The sequence below is a fragment of the Martes martes genome (assembly GCF_963455335.1).
Source record: "Martes martes genome assembly, chromosome: 2".
Classification (NCBI taxonomy): domain Eukaryota; kingdom Metazoa; phylum Chordata; class Mammalia; order Carnivora; family Mustelidae; genus Martes; species Martes martes.
The window spans coordinates 72,697,375-72,719,891 of NC_137889.1; the positions used below are offsets into that span (position 1 = coordinate 72,697,375).

General features: G+C 36.2%; 1 protein-coding gene across 4 annotated transcripts in view; it reads left to right on the plus strand.

The window, feature by feature from the left end:
* Positions 1 to 18,860: 18,860 nt before the first annotated feature.
* SPOCK3 (SPARC (osteonectin), cwcv and kazal like domains proteoglycan 3) overlaps positions 18,861 to 22,517 on the plus strand; it is a gene marked incomplete at both ends in the record, with an annotated part of 492,934 nt that continues 489,277 nt past the window's right edge. For 2 of the 4 annotated variants that reach the window (XM_080797425.1, XM_080797426.1), the window contains one exon: positions 18,866 to 19,054. In XM_080797425.1, the coding sequence (XP_080653551.1) occupies positions 18,866 to 19,054 (189 nt within the window). Of the gene's footprint in view, positions 19,055 to 22,517 lie in introns of all 4 variants that reach the window. The other 2 variants (XM_080797427.1, XM_080797428.1) reach the window with 2 other exon arrangements.

A 22,517-nucleotide genomic window follows, 5' to 3' on the forward strand; every position in this document is an offset into this window, starting at 1 on the left:
GCATAAATATTGGCTTAAGTTTATATGCTTGTTAAAACTGTAGTCTGTAATATTGTGGCTATGAAAGACAAATTCTCTTCCTCCATCAAAAGCACAAAACTAAATTCCTACCATATCCAAACCCTTCCAATGTGAATCCACCAATTATTTAAGTCATACTTAACTTCCACATAGAAAGGTGTAAAATATTCCATATTTTTATTTACTCATTATGATTTTTTATATGCACTGGTCTGGCTTTGGAAATAACTATGTGTTTAGAATTCTAAATTCACTGTCTATTGCTCTTATATCCCTTTAGCCCCTTGAAGCAAATACATCCTTCCTTTGTTTTATTTAAATTTAATGAACTATTTTTCTTGATTATAATTTGTGAATTCAAAGAACTGTTTTGAGTTAATTTCCATCTATGCCAAGATTTAAAAGTCTGATGATGCTAATGCAATAAAAAGCGAGTTATTTTTGATAATGATACAAATATCAAAAAGCTCACCAGCAGCAGTAGCAGTGAATCATACCTGCCCGAAATCTCAGAGCAGAAGTTATCTACTTTCTTATCGTACACTTGTGATGTTATGTAATTTTAACTGGTTCTCTTTTTAATTTTTTCCTTTTTCTTTTTAAAGATTTTACTTATTTATTTGACAGGGAAAGAGAGCACAAGCAAGGCAGAGGGACAAGGAGAAGCAGTCTCTCCACTGAACAAGGAGCCCAACATGGGGCTCAATCCCAGGACCCTGAGATCATGACCTGAGCCAAAGTCAGATGCTCAACTGACTGAGCCACCCAGGCATCCCTTAATAAATTCTTAATATTAAAATTCTCAATGTAGTTTCCTTTTGTTCTGCATTAAGTTTAAGTTAGAGAGCTTTTTAAAATCTATTTTGAAGGCAAGGATCCTCTCTCATAGTAAAGGATTTTTCATTAAATGTATCAGAAAGTATCATTTTACTACTAAATATCTAATAAAAGTACACTTTCCTATTGTAAGGTGAAAAACCAGGCTTAATTCAGAGTTGATATTACATACTAAACACTTGGCTCTAACAGACAACCTTCTAAGCTTTCCACACTGTGGTCCATGTAAGTTTGTCCTAATTTTTAAATCTAAACTGAGATCTCAATTTTAATGTCAACAATGTGAAACATCAAATAGTTTTATAATTATTTCTGGGGAATAAAAAGAATTTTCTCTTCATAAATTAACAAATAAGTTTGGAAGTAATCTAAAAAATGGAAACAAGATTCAAACTCAAAGTTCTCCAAATCTTTCACTTTATTAAAAATAATTTTAGATTGACAGAAGACTTCCAGAAACGTGGCAAAATAAATACAAATGTTAACTTTCACCTTTTCTTTTCTTTTTTCTTTTGTTGTCTTTCTTTTCAGTGTTCCAGAATTCATGTTTATGCCCTCCATAATACCCACCAGGAGGCTCACCCAACCACCCATCCCTCTCCCCTCCAAAACCCTCAGTTTGTTTCTCAGAGTCCACAGTCTCTCATGGTTTGTCTCCCACTCTGATTTCCCCCACCTCACTTCTTCTCTCCATCTACCAATGTCCTCCGTGTTATTCCTTATGCTACACAAGTAAGTGAAACCATATGATAATTGACACTCTGCTAGATTTATTTCACTCAGCATAATCTCTTCCAGTCCCATACATGTTGATACAAAAGTTGGGTATTCATCCTTTCTGATGGAGGCATAATGTTCCATTGTATTTATGGACCATATCTTCTTTATCTATTTGTCCGTTGAAGAGCATCTTGGTTCTTTCCACAGTTTGGCAACTGTGGCCTTTGCTGCTATGAACATTGGGGTACAGCTGGCCCTTCATTCCACTACATCTGTATCTTTGGGGTAAATACCCAGTAGAATTTTCACCTTTTCTTGAAACCACCATAAAAATGAAGGAATTTTGGGGGCGCCTGGGTGGCTCAGTGAGTTAAAGCCTCTGCCTTCATCTCAGGTCATGATCTCAGGTCCCAGGATCGAGCCCCGCATCGGGCTCTCTGCTCAGCAGCAAGCCTGCTTCTTCCTCTCTCCTTCTCTGCCTGCCTCTCTGCCTACTTGTGATCTCTCTCTGTCAAATAAATAAATACAATCTTTAAAAAAAGAAATCCTTCTAAAAATGAAGGAATTTTTAAAGATGCATAAGCCAACAAGGGAAAAACAAAGCAGATAACATCAGCCACAAAATGATGATGGAAGTTAGAAGGTCAAGGGAAAGTGATAAGACCCAAGAACACAGAATCCTAAGAAGATAGATAAGAAAGCAAAACATAAAGTATAATAATACTGCATGTTTCCCAGGAAACTCCAAAATTAGTGGTACCTAGCTACCTCTTCACATAGAGGTAAAAAAATAGAAGTTAAAAGAGGACAGATGAAATTTCATTTAGGAAGTATTCAGACCTATTGTTCCTTTCCCTACTCAAATTTCCCTTCTCTCATCCTTGAAAGAAAGGGTTGTTTATTTTTTAGAAATGGTAAAACACATGTTCTCTGATATGAACTCATCAAGCACAGATGTAAAGAGGGTTGTATCCAAAAGCAGAGAGATTAAGCAAACATAAGGATACTGAACTAAGGTCCTTCACTCTACCCCAGTCCATTTCACATTACTTTGTTTCCTGTAAATGAGGCTTTTACCTTCCATGCATCCTAAAAGAGGTTCCCCATAAGAATCTAAAAAGCAACAGGGGAAAGTACCAGAGATAAGAAAGAAGAGAGGAGAATGTTGATATAATATTTGAAAATTACCTTCTCAGGAAGGATATTATTTTCTGTGAGAGTAGAGAAAAATACAAAAGATCAATAAAAATCAAACAAAGACTTAAAGACTTAAAAAAAAAGTCTAGGAAGTTAAAAATACCAATTGAAGGAGTTTTACAAAAAGGGAAGCAAGAAAAATAGAAAGAAAAATCAGTAATGAAACAAGCCAAGAAAACTTTATAAAAAAGGAAAGAATGAAGGAGTGCCCAGTGTAATGGATCAAGTAGATCTACCCCAAAGAATTTCCCCATGAGATTTTAGACTACAAAGATATATTTCTGAAGAAAAATAAAATCGCATGCAAAATAATCAGGAATCATCTTGAATGCATACCTAGACAATAACACTATACAATAAAAGGCCATAGAGAAATACTTAAAAAATCCTGAATCATAAATATCTAAAACTATAAATCTATATCAAGAGATATAGATCATTGATCACAGTTGATGGTAGACTTAATGTATGAAGTCTCAGATTGTTTATTTCCCTTGTACATTCATTAGGGAATCTATTAGATGGTGTGTTCCACCAAACATGAGCAAACACCAAGAAAGAGGAAGACATGGGGTGTAGGAAAGGGAAGATTAATTACAGGAGAGAGGCATTAGGGCTCTGCAGAATGGTAATGAAGGTTGATCTCTGGATGACAGGATGACATCTGTGTACCTATAGAGAAGGCCAACAATCCAGATGGAAGTAGTCATATGACTGCAAATTAGATTTCTTCAGAAAGATAAAACTGCTGAAACTCTTTTCTCTGGACATCTTGAGAGAAGATTTAAACAATTGGTGAAAATTTTTAAAGTGTTAAATTTGAAAAAAAAAAGTTAAATAAGGAAATTATTAACTCCAAGAAAATTTTAAAAAAGAAGAAAAAAGGAAAGAAAGAAAGAGAAAGAGAAGAAAGAAATTACAATTTATTACATGGTTCAACTGCTCAACTGTAAAAATAATTCACTTCATCAGATAATGGGGAAAGTGTGTTTTTTTGTAAGGTTTATTTACTTATTTTAAAGAGAGCATAATTAGAGACAGGCAGGCGGGGTGGGGGAGAGAATCTCAGACTCCCCACTGAGTGTGGAGCCCAATGTGGGGATCAATCACAAGGCCCTGAGATCATGACCTGAGCTGAAATCAAGAGTGGGACAGTCAACCAGCTGAGCCACCTAGGCATCCCCGTGTACTTATATAACAAAAATTACAATACACCTATACTGGAATGATGGGAAGGATGATTAAAAAAATATGTGTGTGTGTGTGTGTGTGTGTGTACGTGTATATGTCTATGTGTGCCAAGGATGTGGTAGAGAAGAGCAAGAAGCAAGGAAAACCAATAAGTAATACCTAACACTGGAGAAATAAACAGTAGTAACAAATATAATGTAGAGATGTGGAAGTAAAAGCAAAATTAAAAAGCTGAAAGGGATAAAAATGAAAAACAGATGAGGACAAGGAAGAAAAGGGCCTGGTTTTCATAAAAAGCCATGTAAAATGATTTATCTTTTTAAACTAGAGCATGCATCACTTTGATTAAGGTTTAAAAAAAAAAAGCCAGCTTAGTGTTTTTAAAATTGCATGTCAAACCCATTAGTGAGTAATGAAATTTATATAGTCACTCTCTGCCTTAACAAAATGAAATACAACTGGAAGGAATAATATAGAAAATATCAAGGTAATATGAATTGTGTTATCAATGCAGTAAAGGTGTGTTGTTTTGTGAAACGTGCCTGGATATGTATATATAAGTATGTATACTGTGTCATAATATAAAACATATTTCTTAGTTATTATTTGAAAATACATTGCTTAATCTAATTCTCTAGTTATAAAAAAGGAAGGAGGCCCAAGAAATCGTTGACTTTCACACACAATAGTAGACACACCTGAAAACAGAACTCCTCTTGAGAGAAGTTTATTTACAGTATGACTTCTTTTTAATGTAATGGAGTATCCATCGACTATAAAATTCAAAAACCCTAAATTAATATTCCAGGCTTATCATTTCACTGATTTACAAAATTGTTGAACTGTACAGTTTTCTCTCATCTCTTTTCTGTTCTTTTTTGTGCAAATCACTTATAACATGTTTATTCCTTTATTATCATCTTTGAGACTTCCGAAGGAGCCAGAGATAAGTGCATTAACTTAATCTATCATGATTGAACAGAATTCTGTCTAAGCTTTTTCTGTTATGTCATTATCAGAAAGGATATACCACCTGAGGGATTCTGTTCCTAATCAGCTTTACCATTTGGGATAATAGTTATTCTCTGAACTTCAACTTCTCATCCATTAAACAATGGACTGGACTTCTATCTTTCTTTTTCCAGAATCCACATTTCAAAAGTGTAAGTATTTCCTATATTTTATAACACATTCCTCCTCAACCCCCAGTTTTACATTTTTAGAGTCAATGTCTTATAATTTATACAATTCATAATTAATCTCTCACAATTTCCATTTTTCAGAAAACACACTATGTCAAAGGTATGTCTTACCACTTCACAAGTTTTCCCTACAAATATCTTTTATACCAAATATTTTTCCAGCTACTCCCTGACCTCATGCAATAACTAAAAAACTGTCAAAACATCACTCTAAATATAATATCTAAGGTAGTATCTTGGATCCTCATGCTAAATGTGGAGGATATTTGTCATATTTTATGATAGTTTTTTAACAACTTTCTGTTTGAGGATCTTTTCTAGGAGTCCTGCCTATCTCTGACAGAAGCCGGAAACTTGCTTGTATAGCCTCCTTGAAGCTTGGTTCTTCCAGTCAAACACGAAATATTTATTACTTCTCACACTTTCTGTAAATCAAGAACTCAAGAGCAGCTGAGTAGCCAGTTCAGGCTCAGAGACCCTTACAAAGTTGCAGTCAAAATCTTGGACAGAACTACAATCATTCCAAAGCTTAACTGGAGCTAGAGCATCTGCTTTCAAGGTGGCTCACTTCTATGCCTGGCAAATTGGTCATAGCTAATTGCAAGGAGCCTCAGTTCTTCTCTATGAAACCTCTTCAGTATTCTTACCACACGGTGGCTAGCTTCTCATAAAGTAGATAATAAGACAGAAAGAGACAGGCAGAGTGAGCCAGGGAGCCAGAAAGAAATTATTCTTTTCATTATCTAGCCTCAGAAGTCACATAGCCCCAATCCCTCCATGGTCTATTTGTAAGATGTGAGTCACTAAGACCAAAACATTTGCAGACATATTTTAAAACCACCATTCTCATCTTTTTGTTCTGCCATCCTCAACAACTGACTTGCATTCTGAAGATCAAGATGGCTCATGGATCTCTAGTCACCCAGGCCTTTATGTTAACAGCAGGAAAAAGAATATTTGGCAGAATTGTGTGCCCTTTACCTTTTAAGGAAATTTCAAGGAAGTCTCAGGAAATGCTTGTACTTATAGGCTTCGATGGCTAGAACTCTGGTGCTCCCTCAGCTGCAAAGGAGGCTGAAAAACATAATCTTTTATTATTTGTGACAATATGCCTCGCTAACCTTTAAGGTTTTGTTACAAAGAGGGATAATGAAAGTGGATGTTAGTGTAGGCAACCAATATTCTCTGTTCAGAGAGCCAATAAATTAATTATTAAAAAACAATCAAGAGACTTCTAGTTCTGAAGAGGGAGAAGCCCCATTCCTCCCAATGCCTCTTTCTTACAACTGAAAAAGCCATGAACATATCTACAAAAATAAGCTTAAGAAGACTCAGAGAGGTGGAAATTAGAAGGTGGATTGCCTAGGGACACAAGACTCGGGAAAGAACATAAAGACGAGTCCTCTGGGTTCCTTCCTTATTGCTGCTCATATATCCCAGTCAAGGCACTATAGAAGGCTCTAACTAGGAACAGACAAAAACTCACCCAGATATCCTATTTTCTCAAGCCAAAGGACTTGAAAAGGGTGGCCTAATAACTGAATATATTGTTGGCAATAACTGTCCTATTCCAGCCAAACATGTTTCAACGTATAAATGGCAACCCTTCAGTTTCACTGTGGTGCTGGGCTTTAACCTCCACAGGCATTGAGAGATTGGGCAAGGAAGTGTGAGTCTGAGCTAATCAGCACCTCCTTGGTGTCAGTTGGTTCCAGGGTAGCTGAGCTTCCATCTTAACAGGAAGAGAGAAGTATCAGTTAGCCTTCTACTCATTTCTATACAGATGTCATAAGGGTCCAGCATGGAACTCAGCTACTTCTCTTATTTCCATCCCCACATCCCAAACTCAGAGACAGTGAGAAATTTCACTTTTGCTTGGAAGATATTAGCAGAAGCTGATTTTCCAACCCAACCACCTATAGAGGCAGTATGAGTATGAGTTAGTGCTCCATTTTTCAAGTAGTTGTTTTGGCAGTGTCCAAATGAGAAGTTGAATTTATACACCTACCTAACACTGTGGCTATCACTTAACAGAGAATAGTTTACTTAAAATTTAAATTGTAATCCATCATAACATGATATCCAAAATGAGAAAGACATTTAACAGATACCAATCACAAGATAAATCAGTTGCTTGAACTATCTGACAAGGATTATGACAGCCTAAAAGTGCTTTGACAAACAGTTACAAATCCTTTTGAAACAAATGAGAAAATAGAAGATCAAGGAAATAGAAATTATAAGAAGAACTACGTAGAAATATGAGAATTATATAACTGAAAACTATAATAACTGAAATTAAAAACTCACTAGATGGGCTCAATAGTAGAGTGAAGATGACAGAGAATAGAATCAATGAACTTGGGAATTGGTGAGTACAACATTTGAATTTACTTAATCTGAATATCAGAAAATTGACAAAAAATTAGACTCTCAGTGACCTGTGAAACAATAACAGAAGAACTAATATTCATTTATTTGCATTAAAGAAAAAGACAGAGAAGGAGACACTGACAACATAGGTACTTGAAGAAATAATGGATGAATATTTCCCAAATATGGTGAAAGACACATACCTACAGATTCAAGAGACTGAGTTACCATTAAATATAATCTATCTAAAGAAATTAAATCCATGAACATAAAGATAAGGAAAGGAAGAAAGGAAGAAAGAAAGAAAGAAAAAAAAAAGAAGGGCAGTTTAAAATTGGCTTGAGAGACAACACTACTTATACAGAACAATTCACATGACAGTGGACTTCTGAACCATGGAAGACAGAGGATAATGACAATTTTTAAGTGCTGAAGGAAAAGAACTGTCAATAATGAATTCTACAGCTGGTGAAATAATACTTCAGGAATGAAGATGAAATAAAGACATTCCCAGATGAAAGAAAACTAAAAGGAAATTTCACTAGCATCTTTGAATTATGGCTAAAGAAAGTTTTCTAAAGAGAAATAAAATGATAATAAAAGAAGTCTTGTAACTTCAGAAAGAAATAAGAACATTGGAATTTGGGCTAAAAGTAGTAAACTCAAGAGATTTATTTTTTCCTCACTCATTTCCTAAATCATATTTGATGGTTGTAGCAAAATTGTAATATCACCTAAGTTGTTTCCTATGTATGTGGATGAAATCCTTAAGACAATTATATTTGAAAAGTAAAGAGAGTATTTGGGCCTAAATGGAAATAAGGTTTCTATACACTGTTGAGATAAAATATACAGGAGATAAGACTTCCATATTAGTGGACTATCATAAGTTAAATACATATATTGTAATATCTAGAGAAACCAAGATAGACTATACCTTTAGTCATAAAATAAGCCTCAACAAATTTAAAAAACCTAAAATCATATAGAGTATCTTCTCTGATAATATGGAATAAAACCAGAAATTATTAGCAGAAAAAGAATAGGAAAATCTCCAAATGTTTAGAAATTGAGCAATATACTTGTAAACAATATCTGAGTCAAAGAAGAAGTTTAAAAGGAAAAAAAAACTATGCATAGAAATGAATGGAAATGAACACAACATATTAAAATATGTGAAATGCAGCTAAAGTAGTGCAGAGAGGAAAATTAATAACATTAAATACTTAGGAAAGAAGAATGTTCTTAAGTTAATAATCTAATCTCCTTTCTTAAGAAATTAGAAAAAGAAATTAGCAAAATGAGCTCAAGTAAGTAGAAGGAAGGAAATAGTGAAGAAGAGAAATCAATAAAATTGAAAACAAAAATAGAGAAAATAAATGAAACCAAAAGTAATTTCTTCAAAAATCATTAAAAATTATAAATCTCTAGCGCAACTGACAAAAATGGGAAGAGGACACAAATCATAGTATCAGGGCTATAACTATATGTCCTGCATCCACTAAAAGGGTAATAGGAGAACAACAAAAAAATACTTTGTACTCATATATTTGACAATTTAAAATAAATTTATCAATTCCTTAAAAACCACCAACTACCTTGGGTCGCCTGGGTGGCTCAGTGGCTCAGTGGGTTAAAGCCTCTGCCTTCGGCTCAGGTCATGATCCTGGGGTCCTGGGATAGAGCCCCACATCAGGCTCTCTGCTCAGCGGGGAGTCTGCTTCCTCCTCTCTGCCTGCTTTTCTGCCTACGTGATCTCTGTCTGTCAAATAAACAAATAAAATCTTTAAAACAAAACAAAACAAAACAAAACAAAAAAAACCCCACCAACTACCAAAACAACTATAATGAAATATACAAACTGAATAGTTAGCCCTATGTTATTAAAGAAATTAAATTTGTAATTTAAAAAGCTCCCCAAAGGAAAAAAAGCTAATAAAAATATCTCAACTCTCAATTCAAAGTACAACCTGAATCGAATTGAGCTGTATTGTTGATTGCAATCCAGAGCTTCATTATTAGTACAGCAAATCTTTTTAATTAATGTTGCTTATTTAAAAAAAAAAAAGAGCAAAAAATTTTCCTACAAAAGGAAAAAAGGGGGAGGTGCATTATTGATGTGTTATGTTTTATTTCTTCATGTTCTAAAAAATAAGAAAGGTGTTTTCTTGATTCACAGGAGAAATATCTGTGTATCTGTGAGCACTGGAAAGTACTGTATGCAGCTAAGTGAAGAATTTTATATTATTGGAATTATCTTGAAATACACTTTCAACATGTATTTTAAAAGAATATTTTTTGTTTTGATATTTTTCTAGATATCATTGTCCACTCTATTTGTGTCTAATATTAGTGATTCTTTGATATGGAATAAAATATCTAATAACATGATCAGCACTTTCACAGTTCTCTAATTTTACCTGTGTTCTTTTCTCTAAAAGGCATGATATTCATATCACACTTCCCCTGGCTAATAAGTCATTCCTCAAGATTAATAAGTCTTATCCCTTAAATTGCCTGTTTCTTTGCTCCCGCAGTATCTCCTGCAAATCTTTGATGTAAATATGTTAAATTTGCTGCCCATTTAGAAAACAATGCTCTGACCTTTCTTCCTTCAGGGAATTAGTCACTTCCCACCTCACAAATCAAAGATTTGATAGGGACTGCTGTGTATCACTACTCCTATTATTCTTGGGACCTTAGATCCTCCTTGGCATGGGCATTTTTTCAGGATTGCGTATGCAACCAAGTCAAAATTAATGTGATTCAAAGAAGCAAATGTTGAAGCTTCTAAGGGGGTGGGGGAAACTCCCCTTTGCTTGTGTAGGAGCTATAGGAAGAGAATCTCTCCCTTTCCCTAGATCTCTAGTATAAGGATGAGCTTTCCTTCGTTTTTCGTTTTAAGATTTATTTATTTATTTGAGAGAGAGAGTGTATGTGAGGAGGGGAGTGGCAAAGGAAGAAGGAGGGAGAAATTTTAGCAGACTCTGTGCTCAGCACAGAGCCACACAGGGAGCTCAATTTTACTACCCTGAGATCACAACCCTGAGATTATGACCCTGAGATCATGACCTGAGCCAAAACCAGGAGTCTGATGCCTAACCAACTGTGCTATTTAGGCACCCCTAGTATGTGAGGTTTCTAAGTGCCTGAGCATTCTTTAACACCATGAACAAACATGAATTTGATGAGGTGGAGTTTCATGTTATTAAGCTGGCTCATGATGGAGAAATGTGGTCTTCAATAGTTTTGTTTGAACTATTTGCCTGAGATCAAGCCTGTCTCTAAACTTTCTGTTTATATATCACAGTTCACATTTTAGTGTCCTGGTTTGGGTTTAGGAACGGACCTGATTGACATAATTCCTATCTTAACATTCAGTCTAGTTAAATTATTAATTTTTGTGTTTTCTCTCCAGAAACAATCTGATCCCATTCTTGTAGAATGGGATCATGCAGCAGCTTATTCATATATATATATATACATATATTTTTTTTTGTCATTATAGAAGTTTTATTTTTCACACATTTTATTCTCATCGCCCATGTAATAAGACCAAAGATATATCAAGCACAGATTCAGAATCTGAGCTCTTCAAAGAAAAAAAAAGAAAGGAATTGTATCAATCTAATAAATGATATTCCAAGATAAATAACCATGGTCTTTTATTGCTTTCCTTGCCATTCTTGGCAGAAAGATGTGGCTCTTTTTTTTTTAAAGCAGCTCTCAACTAACATTTTTATAATTTATTTAAAAGTATTTATATATTTTTAATTTATTTTTTTAATTTTAATTCCAATTAGTTAACATTCATTATTATATTAGGTTCAGGTGTATAGTATAGTAATTCAACTTCCATTCAACTTTCACTTCCATACATCACTCTGTGCTCATCATCTATTTAAACCATCCCCCTGCCCACCTTCCCTTTGATGCCCATCAGTTTGTTCTCTATAATTAACAGTCTGTTTCTTTATTTGTTTCTCTCTCTTGTTTTTTCCCCTTTGCTTATTTGGTTTGTTTCTTAAATTCCATGTATGTGTGAAATCATATTGTATTTTTCCTCCTCTGATTGACTTATTTTACTAAACATTATGCTCTCTAACTCCGTCTGTGTCATTACAAATGGCAAGATTACATTCTTTTTTATGGCTGAATAGTATCTATATCTATATATTTATGTCTATCTCTCTCTCTCTATCTATCTATCAATACACACACACACACACACACACACACACACACACACACACACATCTTCATCTGCTCATCAGCCAATGGACAGTTGGGCTGCTTCCATATCTTGGTTATTGTAAATAATCCTGCTATAAACATAGGGGTGAATGTATCCCTTGAATTAGTGTTCTTAAATTCTTTGGCTAAGTACCCAGTAGTGTGATTGCTGGATCGTAAAGTAGTTCTATTTTTAACATTTTGAGGAAGGTGTTTTCCACACTGGGTGCACCAGTTTGCATTCCCACCTATAGCACACGCATGAGTGTTCTTTTTTCTCCACAACCTTGCCACACCTGTTATTTTTTTGTGTTGTTGATTTTAGCCATTCTGATGGGTGTGAGGTGATACCTCATTGTAGTTTCAATGTGCATTTTTCTGATGATAACTGGTGAGCATCTTTTCACGTTTCCATCGGCTATCTGAACGTCTTCTGTGGAGCAATGGCTGTTGATGTGTTCTGCCCATTTTGTTAGTAGGATTATTTATTTTGGGAGTATTAAGGTTTATAAGGACTTTATATATTTGGATACTAACTCTTATTGGAAATGTCATTTGCATCCACTTCCAAGCGTATTGCTTAACATTTAGAAAGGAATCAATAAATATTTTTAAGGTAAATAGCTAGAGAATAGTTTTTTAACTTTAAGAGAGGAAAAACTTGTATTACTTATAAATTGTTTCAGATTTTTGTTTAAATTTTCACTAAATAGTGAGTCTGGGTGGCTCAGTGGGTTAAGGCCTCTGCCTTCAGCTCACGTCATGATCCTAGGGTCCTGGGATCGAGTCCTGCTTTGGGCTCTCTGCTTAGCAGGAGGCCTGCTTCCTCCTCTCTCTCTCTCTCTGCCTGCCTCTCTGCCTACTTGTGATCTCCATCTGTCAAATAAATAAAATATTAAAAAAAAACAAAATAAATTTTCACTAAATATGTTCTTTACTTTCAGCAATCCTGTGGAGTACGGGATGCTTGACACATACATATGAACAGTAATCATAACATTCTCTTTTTTAATACAACTGCTTCTCATAGAGAGTAATTCCCATTTATCCAAGAAGACAGAACAAAGTGTCAAGGATTTGCAATATCACTTGGGATACTTTTTATCCTCTGAAAATAGGTAACCAATACTAATATAATAAAGAGTGATATGTAAAGCCTGTTTTGCACTAGTCAGCTAAAAATAACTAAACAAACAAAAATTCACAAAGGTAAACATAAAAGATTCTTTGTATATCATGATTTAGAAACTGTAACTATAGCTGATACTCTACCAGGCCAAAAAACATTCTGATTCAACATACATTCTTATATAAAGGTTGCTATATTAATAAATCTGCAGGTCAAACCAATTTGTAAAAAAAAACATGCCTGTATTTGTCTCAAGAGCAGAGGTATTCTTAAAGGTCTTTTGACTTGCAGATTTTAAAATTTCATAACTATAAGAATACGTGTATTTCTGAACATGTATGTAGAGTTTACTGTTTAAATATTCTTGTACATTTCATTTTAACCATTTTGTGTCAGTATCTTGTATATATAATTAATATAATTTATAATATAATATATTTATATTTTTATATATATATAATATATAAATATATATAATATAAATATATATAAAATATATTTTATATATATATATAAAATATATATAAAATATATATATATAAAATATATATATATAAATATATATATATATTTATATATATATAAATATATATATATATTATATATATAAAAATATATATATATTTATATATATATAAAATATATATATATATTATATATATATAAAATATATATAAAAAATATAAATATAAATATATATAATATAATATATTTATATTTAAAAATAGTCAATATATATATTTCAATATAAAGTAAAAACAAATTTTAATTGCCTTATTGGACACTTTCCAGTACCATCTACTTAGTAATCAATTAATTTAATCAGATTCACCCTCTGGTTTAAATGTTGAAAAATGCCTTCTTAAGAGTTACAGTAATTGAACTGATTGATGTGCTTCCCATATTCATTACAGCTTTTAAGTCTGTTTATCTACCAAATGTTTTAGATTAAGATAAATCATAAGTGGGCCTGTTTATCAATTCAGATATCTGGTATCTTCTGTTAGCTTAAGTGAGGTTGGTCTCTGAAAACAAACAAAAAACAAAGACTATATACTATTCTAACAATTCCATTCTAGTTTTAAAAAAATTGTTTACTTTTGATGGCCCTAATGCAAATCTTAGTAATTACTGCTGTTTTCTATTAAATCAAGCACAGATGATGTATAAGACATCTAAGGTTTTGTTAAATAAAATTCCAAAATGAGGACACAGAATGCTCTTTCCTGATATGTTTTTATGATGATTTTGGCAGGTCTTTAATTTCCTTCTGAAATTTTAATACCTAGAGTTTTGCTTCATTTTTTTTTCCTCTTTCATATGCTGTATTCAAGCTCATAGCTCATGAGCTCAAGTTCTTGGATTTGACATAAGGCACCACTCTTAGATGGCTGACTTTTATAGATCAAGTATTGTTTCTCTTATCTTACAATGAAATATTTCGACATAGCCAAATTGTGCTTTTAGGATAACTCATCTATCATTTAACCAAAACTTCTGGTGATGACATATACTCTACACAGCCCCTTACTGCCCATCTCTCCGTTTCTTCACCAGCTGGCTATAAAGGAAAGGCAAACATTTGTTTCACTGGCATAAGAAGAAGGAGACAGCCTGGTTTATTTTCTTCTCAGCCAACCCGGTAGACTGCCTGCTGGGTTCCAGGCTTGCTTTTGTTGAGACTGGAGGTCTGAGTGGACAAGGTCATTAGAGTCAGGGACTAAGCTACTCAGCATTAAAGTAGAGTGACTTCTGTCTTAGCTTAGCAAGCTCCCTGATTTAACCATCCCTTCTCTCTTTGACTACCAAGAGATGAGTCCTCACTCTTACTGAAATAAAGTTAAATGAATGCACAACAAGTGGGAGAGGAAAGATATGGGGGCAGTGGAACGGAAGAACATAAGCAAAAGATCCAAAAGGAGAGGTTTCTATATATAGAGAGAAAACTTAAAAGCATCATCTTTCTCGATGACTTCATAGGCCCTCAAAAATCCTTGCTTTGTGTTTACTAACTATGGTATGCTGAGCAAACTGTGAGCAATAAAGGGTAGCACGGATATAAAGTACCTAGCACATGGAAGATGCAATGATTTGAACTATTCTGTACAGCCTCAGGATAGTTAGGAGTAACACTTTTATAGCAGCTATGAAAGAAAGATAACTTATTAAAGGCAACTAAAAGAGGAGTGGTGTGTGTATGTGTGTGTGTGTGTGTGTGTGTGTGTGTGTGTGTGTGAATTTAAAGATATGGAGTTCCATTAAGGTCTTCATAGATCCCAATCTCAAAGATGGTAATAAATGGACCCCTTGTCACCATATACCTAGTATTTATTGTTCTAGACTATAGCAGATCTAAAATTGAGGGTAAGTAAACCTAGAGAAGAAACAGATTTAATATAAAAATTATTTCTAGTACAATATTTTGCACATATTTGATAATCGATGTTTGTTAATTGATTAATTTAATGTTTAGCAGAAGAAGAGTTAAAAGGTTAAGGAAACAAATATAGAGGTAAGGTTCAAGCTTGGACTGGCCTTAATATTGGCTTTTTATAATGTATATGAAAAATTATTTGTAATGAAGTGACAGAAAAGGGACTGGGAATCTGAATACCTGTGTCTTGCTGTGAGTTTCAATTTTGTAAAGCATGATCAGAAACACAAAACCAAGCTCTATCTACTTAATTCTGGTGTCAGTGTCTTATTCTGCCCACCCCAGACACCCCACTCCATTTCTTTCTTTTTTTTTTTTTTTTTTAGCTTTTTCATTTCCCATGAAAGTTCTCAATAAAACCAGGTAGCAGTCAGTGAATTACTCCCCTCCGTGCCAACCTACTTTGACTTGTAAGGTTCCTAACTACCCCTTCCATATATTACCTCCCACTTAATACTCTTCCTGTATTCTTCCCTGCTGTGTTTTGTCTCCACAAGTTTTCAATTAATCTCCATTGAGGTGTTAACTGATAACCAAGGTGTTAACTGAAGTGTGAATTCTCTCAGGATTATTTAAATTTTGAAAGCAGGCTCTTTGAAGACCCAAACATTCAGTAATATGGAGAAACTGAAAGGAGACTTCCCTGTGATTAATACATCAAACCATCACACTTAGTAGACTTTTATTCTCACTACTAACTTGCCCAGAAACAACGGCATGGCTTTAGAAGCATGGTAGAGGTTTAAGGAGCTCTGCCAGTAGTAGTAGATGAACTGAACCATACCTGACCAGCACAAATGCACTCAATCTATTTCTTTTGATTTACAGCATTTCAAACTTGCAGTTTGTTGGTAAATCCTGCTCTACCCTCAGATGTGGAGTTTGATACACTATTAGAGGCTTTTCTCCCAAAATAAGAACAAGCAGTGAAAGCAAGATGTGAAGAGATTCAATGAACATGTCAGTGTCAGTAGTGAAATAGATGCATCTGGGGGGTCAATATGTATTTATGTTAAAATGTATAACAGATGATAACATTGGGGGGTGGAGGGGTGTTAGAGCCTCATCCCTCACCAAGTATTTCTTTTTTATTTAAAGATTTTTATTTATTTATTTGACAGATATCACAAGCAGGCAGAGCAGCAGGCAGAGACAGAGGGGGGAAGCAGGGTCCCCGCTGAGCAGGGAGCCCGATGTGGGCTAGATCCCAGGACCCTGGGATCATGACCTGAGCTGAAGGCAGAGGCTTAACCCACTGAGCCGCCCAGGTGCCGCCCTCATCAAATATCTTATAGCAAATAAAATACACCTTTTTAAAACATTTTTAAAATTTTAAAAAATTAATTTACAAAGACTAGAAGGTAATTTTCAATTTAACAATTGTAAATTCTTCTGTGCATCATAGCTCCACCTAAGGCATAATTTTTGTGCTTTTTCCATTAGATTAAATTTTTAAAAAGGATGAGGTTTTTAAACATGTTAAAAGATTCTCATTGAATTGAGAGTAAAATACTTTAAATTTTATGGTAGAGAGGTGACTATAAGGATGTAGGGGGTTGATGGATGGGGAACAGAAAGAGGGGTTAGTGGAGGGTGGACCTATCAATGGTTGACTAAAGGATCTCCTAAGCAAGATAGTGCTTCAGAATATTCTGAAATATATGACATGGCCAGCTGTGACAAAACTGAAATAAACATAACTGGAGAATTAGTACACATCAGTGTTTCTAAAGTTATCTAATGTGAGTTTACATCAATCAGGGTGTCTATGGATTGTGCTTGTGGATTCTCATTTTCTCCCCCATCATCAGAGTGGAAAGAGTGGCATTTGAGAAAAATATCTTTTTTCCCCTTTCATTTATGTATTATATATTCATTTTAAGTCCTATATTTACAAAAGATAGAAATCAATATTAATCATGCTTTTTGATTCCTATTTTAATATAGTTTGAAAAGTGTTACACAAATGTCATATGAGATCGAAATAGAAAATAGAAGTGGAAGGTACTACTGCTATTTAACTATCTCAAGTTTTGGAAACTACACAAAATTTTCAAAGGTCATAGCTTTGGGAGATACAGTTTAGCTGAAATAACCTCTAATAAATTCAGAGATGCATAGCCTTATTGTGGTCTTTTAGCCTCCATAGATCTACTGATTTACATATAATATTCACTTCACCTAAATCCTTCCAGTCTTTGGGAGAGATTCTCTTCATCAGACTCTGTTTACAGGGGGCTAATTATTGATTTCCTTCCAGCTTATTCTGAATATGTGGAGAAACAATGAAAAGCCAAGTATTTTGTCATAAATAGAGGTATGGAGAGCAAAATTAGTGTTCTGTCTCGAAAATGCTCTTCTTCCATTTTTTTCAGAAGGGAGACACAGATTAGGGTTTTAAAGTTTTTGATTCTGGTCTCAGAGCATAAAATACAGTTGTCAAGGAGTTTTTAAGGGGAAATTATCTACGGCTGTGGAAAATTCAGGTGTACTCAAACTTCCTACCTAGTAATGATTCTCTGTCGAAAAGAAAAGAACTTCCACTCTTTAACGTGAAAGTCTGCACTGTGTTATAATCCAGAATTCACTCAAATATTCTTTAATTTTCGGCATTAAGCATCTCCCAAGACCCTACAGATATGGCTCTGTCTTAGGGTGGAGCTCAGTCCAAGAGGTTTACAGGACTTAAACTCCAAGGGATTCGTGACTTGGCGATGCATAAAGTTTTCTTCAGATCTCATTTCGCACGTCTGAGTGACCAGCTTCGAAATCGCAGACCAGAGACAACTAAGAGAGCTACAGCTATTTTGTGTTAAATCAGTCCAGGAGCAGAGAGAATGTTCAGGCAGTCTCGCGAACATGAGAACCTCTTCTGGAGGGGAGAGGTTATAAAGCAGATAAGGATTCCTGGGCGAGCAGCTACCGCATCCTCTGCCTTCCGCCGAGCGTCGCATCCGGACTCGACTGCAGCTCAGATCCAGAGAGAGGAAGGTGGGATAGGAGGAGGTGGGAAAGGGAGAGGAAAAAAATAAAAAAAGGAGCTGGGGGAGGGAGGGGTGAAGCCAGGGGAGTAAACGAGAGAAGAGCGCGCGGGGGGAGGTGGAGATGCGGGGAGCGCGCCTGGCGCAGAGAGCTGAGTGGACCGCTCCAGACAGCGGCGCGTGCAGCAGCTCCTGAAAGCCGCGAGTTGGCAGAGCCGGGCTGCGTTTCCAGCAGGAGCTGCGAGCTCAGTGCAAGCTCACAACAAGGTGATGTGCCTGGAAGCATTCTTTTGCCCGCGCGGGGTGCTGCAGCTTGGGCTTCCTCCCTTATACCCCCTCTCCTCCCCCGGGTCTGCGGGTCTGCGCGTGTGTGAGCGCCCGGGTTTGGGGGTAAAACCTCCGGGGAGGGGGCACCCCGTCCCTGCTTGTCTCCTCCTCCCTCTACCCCGGTCGTCGCTGATGCATGTATTCCCGGGTTTCCCGGTCTTCTTACCCCTTGTTTGACACTGCCCCCCTCCCCGCCCCCCGGTTGTGTCTCCTTTCCCAGATGCTCAAGGTGTCAGCCGTATTGTGTGTGTGTGCAGCCGCTTGGTGCAGTCAGGCTCTCGCCGCTGCGGCGGCGGTGGCTGCGGCCGGGGGGCGGTCGGACGGCGGTAATTTTCTGGACGATAAACAATGGCTCACCACGATCTCTCAGTATGACCAGGAAGTCGGACAGTGGAACAAATTCCGAGACGTAAGTGCTGCGCACCCCCATCCCCGGACGCAAGAGCGCGCTGCTCCCAGGCGGGGGCCGCGGCGGCTGCGGGTGGGTGGGCGGCGGCTCGATTTTCCGAGGACAGGGGCGCGGGGAGCCCGGCGGCGCTCGGGGCGGGGGAAGTTCGCGGTGGCGATGACCCCTCCCGGCTAGTGCTCGGGAGAGGCTGCTTGCTGGCCGCCCTGGAGTTCGGGTCTCACCAGGTGCCCTCCTGCCTCCTGCCTCCTCGTCTCCCGCGTACCTCCCCACCTCCCTCGGCCCCCAAAGGTTTCCAAAGTGCTGGCTCTACCTTCTCAACTTTTGAATGGTGTTTCTGGCAGTAGTAAACACGGCAGATGCGCCTTTGCGATGGATTGCCACTCAAGCAACTAGGATCGATCCCGTTACTAATGGTCCATTAAGGAATTTGAGGGAGGAGGGAGGAAGATGTAAGATTTCTAAATGCCGGCTCTCCCAGGGGTGGGAGGTGGTTTGGGCGCACCAGCGGGCAGAAGTTGAACTGCGCTTGATCCCATCAGATTGCTGATCAGATTTGTGCTCCGGCATTTACTTTAACACAGAGCGTGTTTGTAACGCATTCGGTACGGTTTTATTCCGGATTGCATCCCTGCCGGAAAATCCGCCCGGTGAGGGGGGTCGTGGCGGGGGGACTTCCGTAGGGGTGGCTCTGAAAGGGTTAAACTGTAGACTCCCCCGGGGTGTGTTCTCAGGGGTTATTAAGAACGAGGCAGGTGTTGAGACGTTTGTTTGCCTTGGAGTCGGTGGCGGTGACTTCCAGTCTTTTTTCCCATCTGATCTGAATGGAGCCGGGGAAGAGCTGCCGGCAAGAGAAGCGCGGTTCACCTCCCAGCTTTCAACTTGGCTGTCCCAGCGAGGTGGCGGCCCGGGCACCTGATTACCTCCCCCAGCCCCCAGCCCACCTTTTAAAACCCGGGAGGCCCGAAAGGAAGCGAGAGTGATTCACAGACACCCTGCCAACCTTTATGGTGACATTTGAGAGAATTTCTGGTGGAGTCCATCTGCACTGCCCTACGTAGACATGAGTTAACTTCTTTCATCAGCTCACACTCTGTCACGATTTGGGAAAATAAATGGAAGCTTAGATTAGTTTTCATCTTGGCTCCTCTATCCCCTGCTCCCAACACCCCTCACATGAGTCAACTGAAGAGGCAAAACACGTAGCTGTTTCTGGCAGAGGGATTCCTGAAGAGACGCTAATTTTTACTTCAAAATTAGATGTAACTCATAGATACTAGGCATGGGTACAGGGGTGAAAAATGGTAATGATAATGGTAATATTTAATGGAGGACTCTGTCTTACACGCTTTACGAACAAAGCTTCAAATCATTTTAGTGCTAACCAAAATCCTTTACACATTTTTTCAAGTTTATGCTAATATTGAATACAATCAGAAAAGCAAGCAAGCAAATGAGATATTTCTAAACCTGGAGAAGGATTTCTGCTTATGTCCTGATTTGGAAAAAAAAATATTGAAGATTTTGTCATTATTTGAACAATGCTTCACATAATGACATTTTATTTATTGATGGCTGCTTGAAAATCTTTTAAAATAAATGTTAGGCTTTCTTCCCCAAAATATATTTTAAACCTTCAATCTTACTGTTCTCTGACTTTATTCAAATTCCTTTATTGCATTTTTAAAGACGACCAGTTATGCTTGAGCAGTTTGTAAGTGTGTTTGATTAAAACTATGGAGGCAAGGTGAGTTGCCTGAAATAATTAAATATTCCAGGAATCATTCATCCAACTTATGCAGACACAGAATAGAGCATTTTATTGCTGTAGTATTTTCAGTTATCCTTAGTTGATCTCTGGTACGGGCCGGGGGGTGGGGAGGACGATTAAAAGTATATGTTATATCTAAGTAAAGGATTTACTGAAATATTTTTAGCAAATATCTGTTTTGGAGGACTTGTAAAAATGAAAATATAATAAATTATCTTTTAAAAATTATATCAGGTTTTAGCATTACCACTTATTAAGATAATTATGTTTTTATAAAGATAGCTTTTGGATGGCATGGAGAAGATAAGTGTTATCTTTTTTCCACCCCTTTAACTACCTGTTGCTTATTCTTAACATGATAAAATGTATGGTGATAGTGTGACATCTCAACTCAGAATGCAGAATCTGTATTTAGACCATTCACCTCACTGCTAATGTACAGATTGTTTTTCCCTTCTTGGGAATCATTAGCTTTTTTTAAAATTCTGTATTTTTTAAGATATTATGTGTTGTTGTTTTTTTTTTTTTTCATTTTCATCTGGAAGCCCAAGGTGATGAGGCATTGCTTGAAGTGTTTGTGCTGCATGAATCTACCTTTAAATGTTCTGCATCAGCATTGATATCTTAAGTAATGGATTTGCATACTTAGTTTATACAAAGACAAAGAAACAAAGATATTAATCTCTTCTTTTAGAAATAATTTAACTGAAGTACTTATGTCTACTTTTCTCTCCTAAGGACATAGTTAATTTTATTTACAAAAAAGGTTAGAAATACCTAAGCATAACCAAGACTAGGATTAGCCTTTACTTTTCTTTGTGTGACTGTTTTACACAAGCAATGTTATTTTACAAGTAATTCCTTAATGAAAGTTTGAACTATATCTTCTTTTCAATTATATTTGAAAACTATTTTGAATAATATTTGAAAATGCAGTCCATCATTATATTTTAACTGAATGGCTTTTAAGATAGATGTACTTTTTATATATCATATGCAATTTAAATATATAACTATATACTATGTATAATAAAGCTTTAGGAATCAGGAACATGGAAAGGAAGTATTATGTAAGAGTAGATGAACATAGGAAACACTGCCATTGATGACTCGTTTTCTCAATTTCCTCAATATAAATCACAGAGAAATAATTAAACCAAAGCCAAACTTAGCACAGAAGAAACTTCAAATAATTTTGACCACTTTATACTAACAATGCTCTTTGAACAAAGTTTTGTTGCCCTTTAAAGTGTACAGAATGTCAGTATATACACAGAAAACCTGTCCTTTTGTAAATTAGTATAAAAAGTACTGTGGACATTCTAACTGCTATATCTTAGGAAAAATAAAATTTTAACTTAAAGATATAGAGAAGTCAACTCATTTAAAAGTAAGTATAGTAGACAGATCCAGAATGTTATGTTCAGAGTATAATTTTATGATTTTTAAAATAAAGCAAACAAACAAAAAGCTTTCAACAAGATATATTTAATAGATACACTGGTTACATCACATTTACTACCTTTTTAGTTCTGGTGAGTAGTGATAAAATCAAGAACACCAGATACCCCAGTGGAGCAATTGTGGAATACTACCTTTACCAAGAACAGTTGTAAGGAATTCCTTCACTCCATTCTTACATGTGTAAATGTATGCATGCCTCTGAGGAGAATTGAAAATCTAGATCATTATAAG